Genomic DNA, 11,881 nt, shown 5'->3' with positions numbered 1-11,881 from the left:
GTGAACATCCCAGAGATATACACGTGAGTTATTTTGTTAACCCTGATGAATTTAACCTTTAAGTGCGCACTGTTGTACATCATCATCATCATCATCGTCATTTTCGTCATCATCATCATCATCATCATCATCATCACCATCATCCACTTGCCCTTATCCCGGAGTGTCGGCACAGTATATGCTGCTCTTCCATACATCTCTATCAGCCGTCATATCTAAATCCACCCCTTTCTTAAGCATGTCCTCTTTCACACAATCCATCCATACTTTCTTCGGTCTTACTCTACCTTTGTAGATCCACATTCAATCTTAACACTTTCTGGTTTATCTCCCCATCGTCTCGTCGCAAACAAAATAAACAACAAAAAAATGTGGATGCTAAATTTTAATAATACCGATTTTGTAACATATGACTTTTTGGAAAGTTTTTGATAAAAACGCATTTAAGTGTTACCACAAAGAGTATGTTAAAAGCAATATTACAAGTCTCTGTCTTCTTCATGTTCACTATCTCGTAATTCTATTTACCACTTTTTCATTGTATGTACATTAATCATCAGTATTTATTTGTTTGTATAGATTTTGTGTATTTGCTATTTTCCAGGAAGCGGATTACTTCACGGAGCGCGGCGAATATCGGATAGATTCGGAAGCCTCGAAAACTATGTTGAACTGTCTAATGTACAAATTATCATATTATAGGTGAGTACAGACTGTGTATCTACTCGTAGTTTGAAAATAATTATTTACTAAAGCCGAAAAAATTTGTGCTAAGAATTAATATTTCTATAATTTTTTTGACAAAATCTTTTATAAAACTTCTTGGATCTCTTTAATTATAATTTTCAATGTTTTGAATGAATTTAACCATATTTGCCTTGAGGTCGTAGGTTCTAGAAAGACATTTAAATGTATTATTACTATATCGTAATTAAATATCAAGGCAATTTTTTATGTAATTATGAAATGTGTGGGTAGATTCGACAGCGGCGGCAGTCCGCCGGGGTACGACCGCACGCGTGGCTCGTTGCCCGGCAACCGCGGCTTCAAGCTCACCTACCTGGAGGAAGCCTACACCTCTGAGCACTGGCTTGTCAGGATATACAGGTATCACCTCCCCCTCCCCTCTCCAACACCCACTGACTACTATAATTAGAGCCAGCCCCACCACTGGCTGATAGAGGCTCAGATAGCTTAAAAATGTCACTGTCAGATAAAGTAACAAAATCCGATATTTCCATCACATATTTTACACTTTAGATTGTTATCAGACAATTTACAATTTGGTGGGACAGGCCCTAAGACTCCTTTTCATCTAAACGACTGATATTTCTAGACATTGTTGGGATGTTTTGTAAGTCTTGAAATGATGAAAAGATGCAGATTTCTTTTTTATTTTAGCACTGATATAAAATCATAAATGAAAAAGTTTAGATGAATGGTTGTTTTTAGAGTTTGTAGCTGCTGGACGGATCTCGATGAAATATGTTTTAGATGTAGTCTGAAAGAACACAGGCTACTTTTGGTTTTTTAATTCCAGACGGTTCACGGAGAAAGCTAATATTCTATGAATATTGCTAGAATTCTACTAGGCTTTAATAATTGTTGTATATTTCAGGGTAAAGAAGCCGGACGAGTTCAACCGACCTCGTATTCCTCTTGCCAAGAGAACTATTCCTACCTCTAATGCGGTCTCTAAAAAGGTAATGTTTTAAACAAACTATTATTGCTTGCTAAATTAATATTTAACTAAAACATGGCAAATCCTTATATTAATGTGACTAATTTGCTGTTTATTTTTATTTTATAATGTACTTTATGCCGTTTCTATCTTAAGTTCGCTTGCTAACTTGCTAGGAATAAATCTACACTAAGGGCTACTTTTAACGATCAAAGAATGAATAAAACTGCAATTAGTATAAGATGTAAGTTCTGTTAATATGAGATATGGTTTTTTAATAATGATTTACATTATTTAGATTATTACTAAACTACTAAATTCAAGTAGTGTGTATGTTATTTTTTTATTAATATTCATAATAAATTTTAGAGTTTATGGTTTCTCTCTTCTATCTTCGCCTTTTCCCAGTTATTTGGGGTCGGCCTTCCTTGTCCTAAGTCTCCAGATAGCACGTATTTTAGAGGCTTGTTCGTTAAGTTTTATTTCCTTCATATCCTTTTGGATCGTCGTCTGCCAAGTGGTAGGTGGTCTTCCGCGAGTTCGCTTCGTCGTGGGCATGTTTAAGGCTAATTTGACCCTGTCATCTTTTTGGTTTCTCTAAGGTATAAAAATTTAATAATGTAGTTAATATCCATTGTAGAATTTTGAAGCAGAGTTGTATGTTTTGATTCTAATGTAGATATCAGTTTATACTATAATAAAACATTAAAAATATTAATGCACTACATAAATGGATTTAATAGAGGTGGGTAATATTAGGCAAGTTTTTTTTAGAGTTGATTATATCAAACATTTCATTGCATAATTAATATCTTTTCATTTTTAAAACCAGTAGAAGTCATAGTAATAATTTTCTATAAAATTGTACTGGTCTAAATGATTTTTGTAACTTAAGACATCGATCTGATATCTATAAGTTGGGATATTTTTTAGATGTTTGTTTTTTAGCCATTTTTTTCTTCTGTTAAACATTACAAAACATTCATACAGAAACAAAATGAGATCACTCATTGAATTAAATTATAAAGTACTATGTTACTCCCAGATTACCTTTCTGATAGTAAAAGACTTTTTAAAATCAGCCCAGTAGTTTTTGAGTTATTTCAATACATACAAAAGTACAAATCTTTCCTCTATATATTAGTATAGATATGCATGTGGTTTATTAAAATGTTGGAAAAACGGATGTAACGTAATTTTATAGTATCTTGTGGCGCAGTAGTTAAAGCAAAAATTATAGAAAGAAGTTTTTTTTTTTTAATATGATCTGAAGCAATTTTTAAAAAGTAAAATGCATTGGCTTAATATTTCTAATGCTTGTTACTCGCTTAATAATTATATTTTTCCTCTTGCAGTTTTCGTCAGGCCTAGGATCAGGGGTACAGTATAACATAGTAATAATTGTTTTGTGATGTTACCATTTGTATGCTTTTTTGTGTATTACACCATTTATGTAGAATAGAGAAAAAGTTTTTACAAAAATTATGCTAGAATAAATATTCTCATTTAGTTTAAAAAAAATTAGAAATGTAGAATAGGAATCCAAACTTAAAATAAAAAAGTATGATTAGTTTCATATTACACTAGCTTTCGGTCGCGATTCCGTCTACGTGAAATTAAAAAATAATTTAAAACAACGTAGATGGTGAAAGAATTTTTGAAAACGACCCAGTATTTTGAGTTATTTCATTATAATCAAAGTTTTCCCCTTTTATAATACTAGTATAGATTATCTTCATGTCATTTTATTAATGTAGATTTTCAAGTATGTATTATTTGTTTATATTTGTAAATACCATTCATTCATTTGTATGTTATATGTTGCGTAAATTGATGTTTACTTAAACTAAATGTTTTGTTTTATTTTTTTTAGACATCAAAACGAAGAAAAGGTCTCCTAAAGAACAAGCCGACGATAGTGAAGGGTAAGAAGGTGGGCCGGCTGGAGTGACGTCACCTGGCCACAGCCTAGTTAATGTCTGCATATCAGTGGTAAATCTGCAATTATCTTCATTTTAAAAACCGCGATGAAAACCGTTACATCTCTTAAATGCAAAGACATTTAAGAAATGTATAGACCAGGCAGAGTAAATAAATTTTTGCACCGGTAATTTCTCTGACAGGTATTATATCAGTTGTCAGGTTTAGCCAACTCCTCTCCATCTCTTACAATAAAAAATATAGATGTATTGAATACTTCCTTTCAAGAAGTTGGTAAAAAATAAACTGAACAGTGTCACAAAATGACATATATACAAATGTTTAATAAATATTATTTTTTGACACTGCAACAAATTTAAATAAAATTATATTGATTTAATGTTTGGAGGACCGATTAATAGACAGTGTTAATGGATCATGTCAAAAAATGTCTCAAGTGAAGTATCAACTATGTCTACTCTATGTGTTTTTTTAATATCTTTGCTTAAATGTAACTCTTTTCATCTTTTCTGTATATTTTGATTCATTGTAATTTATGACAAATTTGAATTACACGCTTGCCTTTTCTGTATGTAGATTTTTGATTTAAAAATCATTGTATTTCAAATGATTTTAGTGTAATGTTTGAGTTATTTTTAATGTATGAAGCACAAAATCAGTATCATATTTGACGGAATTGATATTAGATTAGTAGTTTATTTCCCAAGTCGAATTGATATCAGTACTAACCTATTTTAGATTATAGAGAAATGCAGTTTTCATTTTTTTTTGTATTTAGGACCTGTCCCACCAAATTATAAATTGCCTGATAACAATCGAAAGTGTAATATGTCATGCATATATCGGATTTTTACATTATTTAACAGTGATGTCATTTTTAAGCTATCTGAGCCTCTATCAGCCAGTGGTGGGACAGGCCCTAAGTGGGAGGAAGTGATTTCTGTCTAAACCACGATTTTTTTTTAAAATGTTAAAACCGATAATGCTAAAAGTTACATATACGAAAACGGTAAAATATTTCTAAACCGGATTTTGATATTAAGTATTCTTTATTATTTTGACTTATATTTCTTAAAGTCAATTCGTAATAGTATTTATAAATGTAACGGTGAAGCAATCTTAAAATATATCAATTAATTTATAGGTTGTGTAAAAATTTTCGTCTCTGAAGTTAGGTGCGGAATTAGAGCGAGACAAATGTACACGAAAAGAGGTCAAAGAGAGTGTATTTGTTTTGTTGCTAACTTCAAAGTCCACAAGGAAAGTGTAAACATGCTATAATGTAAATTAAAATATTGGCCGTATTCAAAAGGGATAAAGTTATATTTTAACTAATGACTTAAAAATAAAAATTATTTTGATACTATTGAGTGTTTTTCAATACATCGAGGTACAATAAACAATACGATTTTCGTAAATGTTAGTGTTTTAGGACCTGTCCTACCAAATTGTAAATTGATAACAATCCAACATGTAATTGTGATGGAAATATTGGATTTTGTTCCCTTATCTGACAGTGACGTATTTTTAAGCTATCTGAGATATCAGCCAGTGGTGGGACAGGCCCTTAATGTTGTTGGTAGTGATAGGTTAATTAATAGAAAATAGGATTTTTGCATTGTTCCTCCACTAATACTGTTAGACAATTTTTATAGTATCTAGTACTTTTGCTTAAAAAAATTCGTAGTTACTTTATAACAATTTCGATTAGAGATTGTGTTATTTCAAAAAAACTGTTTAAAAATTTTTCAATATATTTCCATTATAATATTGAAATTAAAATGTTTCTCAGTTTTGTTTAATAGCAATTATAAAATTTAAGGCTTTTGTAATATTTTTATATTAAGATTTATTGTATACTTACCACTGATTTCGGACTACCTTTATGTAGAGTCCTTTAGGTAATGTTTGTGTTAGATCGAGTCGACGCGCGTGCCTCGTGGATATCATGAATATTATTACTTTTTTTTATCTACACTTTGTTTTTTTTTTTTGTCCGCAAATAGCTTTTGTTTCTCTGCATTGACACTTGATTTTTTTATCGTCTATCTCACAATGTTTTCATTAAATGTACTTTTTCGGAATGCTTGATCCTGGCTGGAATCGAAATTTTGCGCATTCTGAAATGAGCGCCTTTTTTAGTATTATTTTGCTTGATATAGTTGAAAATGGAAGAAATTCGACGTTATGTCATTTATAAATGTAAATGATTTTGCAGATATGTATTATGAAGTGTGAATTTTTTTCTTACTTTAAAAAAATATTAAAGATTTTTTTTTTATTCTATGACTTTTATAAAACATAAACTTTTAAAATTGCGTATAAATTACATATAGATTTCCTGTTATAGTATTTTTTTTTTCAATTAATAAAAAACAATGAACTGTTCATGCTATCCAAAGGCCTAAACTTGTTTGTGAAAGTTTTTGTAAAATGCAACGTCCATTTGTATAATAATAGTTTAAATTAAGCATTATTTATCGTTACAGCGCCGTACTTGTCATTTTTTTTTCTTATAAATAGAATTTTTCTAATGAAAATCTGTTATAGGATTAAACAATTAATTTTGTCGTACTTTGACTAAATCCGTACTTACACTCCGCATGCATATTTTTGACTAAATTATTGTTATATATACATTTGTTTTACTTATAAAAATACCTAAGCCCTTTTGGTATATCAATAGAATGAATATTAAAAATGGACTCTTACGGTGAACGAGGTGATTCCGTCGTTTTTATGTGAAATTTATTTTTGTCTTAAATTTTTCCTTTTAAAATACATGAAATTGTAACCTCACATAGAGTATGTCGCATACTTAAATATTATAGAAGTGTTACAAATAAAAATAATTGACTAGTGTTGCCTGTTATTAAAAAATGCCTATGAATGGTGAAATTAATGTTGGGGAAAAAATTACTATTGAAATTACTGTTTCAACCTATTACCCAATTTACTAAAATTTTTAGTATTACCAGCATAGAAGGGTATTTCTTGGAATAAATTGTAATTTTTGTTTGTAACATTTCACGTGTAAATGAGTGTGAGAATTTCTTAATAAAAATGTTAATTTTGTTTTATTGTTGCACATCACTATTTTGTTTTTCGTGTTTGTGACAGAGATTTATCGATTTAGGTAAGATTTCATTGTGAAAAACAATGTTCAATAAACGTCTGAAAATTATTTTATCTTTAATTTGTCTTAGTATCATAGTTTCGACTACGTAAACTAAATGTAAACCATTCAAAAAAAGAATAATGTCAATGGAATGGACAATTGATTGACTAAAATTGACTAAAACTGAAAATGGACAAAGAAAAGTTTGACAGTTTAAGAATTTGAAACCGGGAAACACTTTGATTTGATTCGTTGGATTTAAAATAATAAAAGCCATTTGACAAAACTTCCACCATATATTTATTAATAAAGACAATCTAAAAGATCACGTAATAGTCATTGTCTTAAAAAATTAGTTACCCCTAATAAATTTATCAGTATATATAATAGAGTTTTATTTAATTACTTATTGTTTCAAGGATATGCGAAGTTATGAAGAGTCGCCCGGCGCAGCAGGAGGACTCGAACGTAGTCGTTGTTCTGTCTAATCATCACATCGATTTAATATAACAATGAATCTAGAATTTATACGTAAATACACTTACTCCATGAAAACTTATCCCACTGTTAAACCTAAACGCTTACTAAAATTTAATCTAATGTGTCTACGCGAAGAATTGTGCTAATCTAAAAAATGTGTCTACAAATTTTTTCATAGTTCAAAGACTGGTAATTTACAGAACATTCAAAATCACAACACAGAGTGTAATATCAAATTATCGTGCATTTGGCACGTTTTCATTTACTGTCTACATTAATATTACAAAATTTTAATAATTATAATAAGTACGGAGGCAACTCTGAACTCGATTTTGGAAAATTATTTTATCTTTGCCACAATTTCGGCACAACACGTTTAATAATACATAATCGTTATCACCGTACTTAGTATAACAAGAGTAGAACAAAATGTCTACCAAACTTACACTCTTTCATACAAAATTAGAAGAATATAATATCCATTTAGGCTTACAAAATATTAATACTATATTTTATAACAACGTGTTGACACAGATACAGAAAGGTTTTAAATTATTTACATTTGATGCCGTGTGTCGGAACTAGAGAAGAGTAGGAATTGGACAGAAGCACATCAATAAGCGAAAAATAATAGTTACTATAAGGTTCGGAGTCACTTGCTTAAAAAAACCATATTCATAACACAACTCTATGGGTCTTTTTTGTAATTCAAAATTACAGCTTACTTCGTATATCAATCTATCGTCTTTTATTACAATTGACTTGACTATGACGGATGTGTGATAAAATGTGAAATACTTATTTGTAAAAAAAACGCGTCTTCGATGTTTAAAGTGTTGGTACAAGTGTAAAGTGACCTCTAGAATAAAATAAATTAATAAGTTAAAATAATTTATCAACAACAATTGAACTAGACAGCTCCACGTCAGCGACTCTGAACTAGCAGAGTGCTATGAGCTTTATAAATGCAATTTCCAGTGCTTTTTGTTACCTGATCTCGAAAGTAACTTCTACAATCAAAAGAAAGCCGTATATTATAAAAATAAAATCGTAAGGCACTTCTATATTTAAATTGAAATAAGATTGATTGTACAATCTTCGATCTTATAAATATTTTAACTTACATAGATTTTTGTGTGATAAATTCTAATCGAATAGATTATATTTTCTAATGAAATCTAAAATGACCGTGATGTAGGTGCAGTTTGTAGTTGGCACCGAGTTATGAAAACGATTGGATAGATCGATAAGGGCATTACACAGCTATACCCTGGCTAGTATGTAATGTTGACACATGGAATGGGCGCGCGATTCTTTGATAAATCTACTTTTATATGAAAACATACATAAACATTTAGAACGCAGAACCGCGAGTTCGCATTGCTAAAACTTTCACATAGAAATATACTGTGGTTCCTATTAATATCTTTTTATGTAAATGTTTTCAGTAGTGTGTACTCGCTAAAAGATTTATTTCCGCGGAACCGATGAAGGCTAGCGATTTAGAAAGTACCTTTCAGTCTTAATAGCTAAGAGTATTGTAAAAATTATTTTTGGAGGGATTTGTCTTTAATAAATCGTAATTTAATGTCATAGATATAGACTTATCTCCGGCATTATAGTTTTTTTTTGAAAATATCTCGAGTATTTACATAATGGCACGATATTCGGCTTAATTTAGTTTACGAAAATAATTTTGTATGTTTCGAATGCCGATAGAATGCATATAGTAGTTATTTTACAAATAATAAATAATGAACACTGTTTTATACTATTTTGATTTTACTGTGTACGTTAAAATTTGTCTAAAGCGTTGTTAAGAAAGAGCGGAATATGTTAAAAATCTCTACCTCCATAGTACCAAAAGTCTACGTAATAAAACTATTTCCTTCGTTAGATTTATAACAAGATTTAAAAAATATAACTTACGAAATAATTGGCACAAATTTGTAGTTGAGTCAAAGCATATTAACATCACACAACTTGTGATTGGGGTTTGCATTAGAGCCTCCACTTAATCTAAAACAATACTTAATAATTTAAAAACATCGCCCATCTTTACCAATATGTTAATGACTATACAATTATAAAATACTTTAATAAAATTATACATTTAGTTTGGCAAAACTTTGGCAATCAGTTAAAACTTAAAATAGACAATAGTGCGTTCGTTGAAAACATTTGCCAATATTGTTAAGATAGAACACAACCAATAAATCACACAAGTTAGTGATACAATTACGTACAGTATAAGCTTTCAATTTTACCTTAAATATTAGTATCTTAAATAATTTTATTAACTCAAAATCTAAGTACATTGACTCGCATTTTGGCAGTTCACTAACAAAAGGATAGGACAAATATCTTATGGACTTGAGCTATTTCAAAACCTAATAACGAATGACTAAGAAAATGTTAATCTATTTAAGTGAACAATAAATAAATTTAAAATATAAACATGTCTTTTACGCGAATACTGCCCAAAAACTAAAAGCTAGGTATTAGGTTACGTAGAATCTCGGAAGACAGACAGAGAGTTAAGTTCACAACCACATAAATTGTTAATAGAGCAGCATACAGGGGAGAGTACCGACTACAGGCGAACAGACAAATATTAATATATTTGAGCAATTACACTTATTGCCCGATTTGTACATTCAATTAACATAGACCAGTTATACATTGAAACGATAATAGTACATATATCACAACACGTAGGTACGAGTACACATTTAAGTAATCTATATTAATCTAGTAATTTGTATGAAGTATAGTAACTTATAAGTACTCAAGATTCGACTAAACAATTGAAACACTATTAAGAAGAATCAACAATGAACTAGGTAATAAAATTATCAACATAAAATATAGAATATTTGAGCATTTCAATAATATTGTGTAAAAAAATATTATCCATCATTTTTACTATTTCTTTATAGCTTCTGTGAATTTAATGGAATCAAATGGACGATAGAATCTTAGTTTTGTATCGATTAAATAATACTAGAAGTTAGAAGTTTGTGCCAAAATTTTGTCTATATATTGTTTATAGGCTTCTATAATTTATCTACACATTCACAGAAGCTTTCTCTCATCTGTCAATATTTTTCTAAAATTGTTTATCGATATGTGACTAGTGGATGTACGGACGCTCGTTTTAATATCCGTTGCATTATCGACTAATTAACAGAACAATTTATTTATGCATCTTTGTCCAATAAGACTAGATAAGACATAATTAAAAATAACTACTAAAAAAAATAACAAGACAGTGAGCAAACAAGCAAACGCAAACAGTGAGCTGGGCTCGCAATAAACTCAAATAGTTCAATAGAAACGAGGTAGTGTAGTTGCTACACGGTAACGTATCACACTCATTCATATAGTTGTAATACTTAATTAGAACAATATATTATTTCGAATAGAACTCGCCTGCTTTACGCAGTCGATACCTATTTACAACATCACACTTGCCAAGTCACATTAAGAAGTCTGTCATATAAAAACTTTACGAAGATATCCTAACCTAACTATCTACATATTTACCATTCGTTATACAAAATATTTAATTTGCTCTTCAAGCTTAGCAACTACATACAACGATAGATGTTTTGAATCGAGGATTGTTAGTTGGGGATTACTAAACACCTCTACTAACTTTCATTTTCAAATTACAATTAATTTGTAATCATTTATTTACAAAATTAAGTACTAGTGTACAAAATAAATGCCTACCTTTGGCATTTATTTCTTAATTTCCGTTTATTTCATTTCGTCTTAGTTTCTGAGGTCAAGGTAGGGACAGACTGTAAGCGAACAAACGACCTCTGTTTTTAATTCTCAATAACACTCATGAAAAGTGTTAATTAGTTTTTAGGTTTTATTTTAAAGTTTGATGACTCAAAAGTAGATAATGATAGCAATTATTGGTAAACATTTTGTATTTGTAGTTGGTGTGAGGGCACAGAAGAGGAAATAAATCAACCAGTCTGTTACAGCTGTTTGCTTTGGTATTCAGCACCCGCGTGAGCCCTGTCGTCGGGTCTCTCAACCTTTTCATAAGGCTTTTCGAGTTTTGGCCTTTTAGGCTCAGCGTCGAATGGCCGGTGCGATTTCATGTGCGCGCTACGACTTTTTACTTTGTTAAAAACTCTGAAACATAACAGTTTACAACTATAATAACAGCAACTAAAACAAACAAATAAAAAAGCAAAACAAAACAAAACGAACACTCTGCTCAAGCAAAGCAAAAAGCATCGACATTGAAAATCTACAGGTTACATTTGTAATTTATGTACACATAATTATAATGAAAGATTTATCCATAAATAAATAATGATCTTTTGTATAATTTAAATACATTGTAAATAATCGAAGGACAATCGGTTTTTTAATATGCTTTAAGAATACTTTTATCTCTTTAACTTCTCGATGATGTTTTGACGGATAGTGTATCGGTATACATATCTGAACGCTAAGAGTCATCACAAAATAACATGCAACATTAATAAAATGGTGCCTAAAACATGATTCAAGAAATGTTATAAATACTCGTACATATTATTCACTTTGAAATTTCATTGTTGTAGTATAGGAAGAATATTTACTTGCAGTTTTCATTGGACATGATATAGTTTACGTAAAACATTTTTTTTAAATAC

At 30.0% G+C, this 11,881-nt stretch overlaps 2 protein-coding genes across 2 annotated transcripts in view; one reads left to right on the top strand and one right to left on the bottom strand.

Moving 5' to 3' along the window:
• The window catches only part of LOC106100926 (dolichyl-diphosphooligosaccharide--protein glycosyltransferase subunit STT3B), an 11,066-nt gene extending 6,476 nt beyond the window's left edge, over nt 1-4,590 (top strand). The window contains exons 8-13 of the mRNA XM_013279991.1: nt 2-23; nt 605-702; nt 979-1,107; nt 1,619-1,703; nt 3,037-3,075; nt 3,555-4,590. Coding sequence (XP_013135445.1) covers nt 2-23; nt 605-702; nt 979-1,107; nt 1,619-1,703; nt 3,037-3,075; nt 3,555-3,632 — 451 coding nt within the window. The 3' untranslated portion in view covers nt 3,633-4,590. The remainder of the gene's footprint in view (nt 1; nt 24-604; nt 703-978; nt 1,108-1,618; nt 1,704-3,036; nt 3,076-3,554) is intronic.
• Nucleotides 4,591-10,107: 5,517 nt separating this feature from the next.
• LOC106100925 (uncharacterized protein PB18E9.04c) overlaps nt 10,108-11,881 on the bottom strand; it is a 49,999-nt gene continuing 48,225 nt past the window's right edge. The window contains exon 18 of the mRNA XM_013279990.1: nt 10,108-11,372. Coding sequence (XP_013135444.1) covers nt 11,213-11,372 — 160 coding nt within the window. The 3' untranslated portion in view covers nt 10,108-11,212. The remainder of the gene's footprint in view (nt 11,373-11,881) is intronic.

The sequence above is a fragment of the Papilio polytes genome, unplaced genomic scaffold, assembly GCF_000836215.1.
Source record: "Papilio polytes unplaced genomic scaffold, Ppol_1.0 DF824024.1, whole genome shotgun sequence".
NCBI classification, from domain to species: domain Eukaryota; kingdom Metazoa; phylum Arthropoda; class Insecta; order Lepidoptera; family Papilionidae; genus Papilio; species Papilio polytes.
Note: the sequence above shows the minus strand (reverse complement) of the source record. Positions and strands in the feature narration are given on the sequence as shown.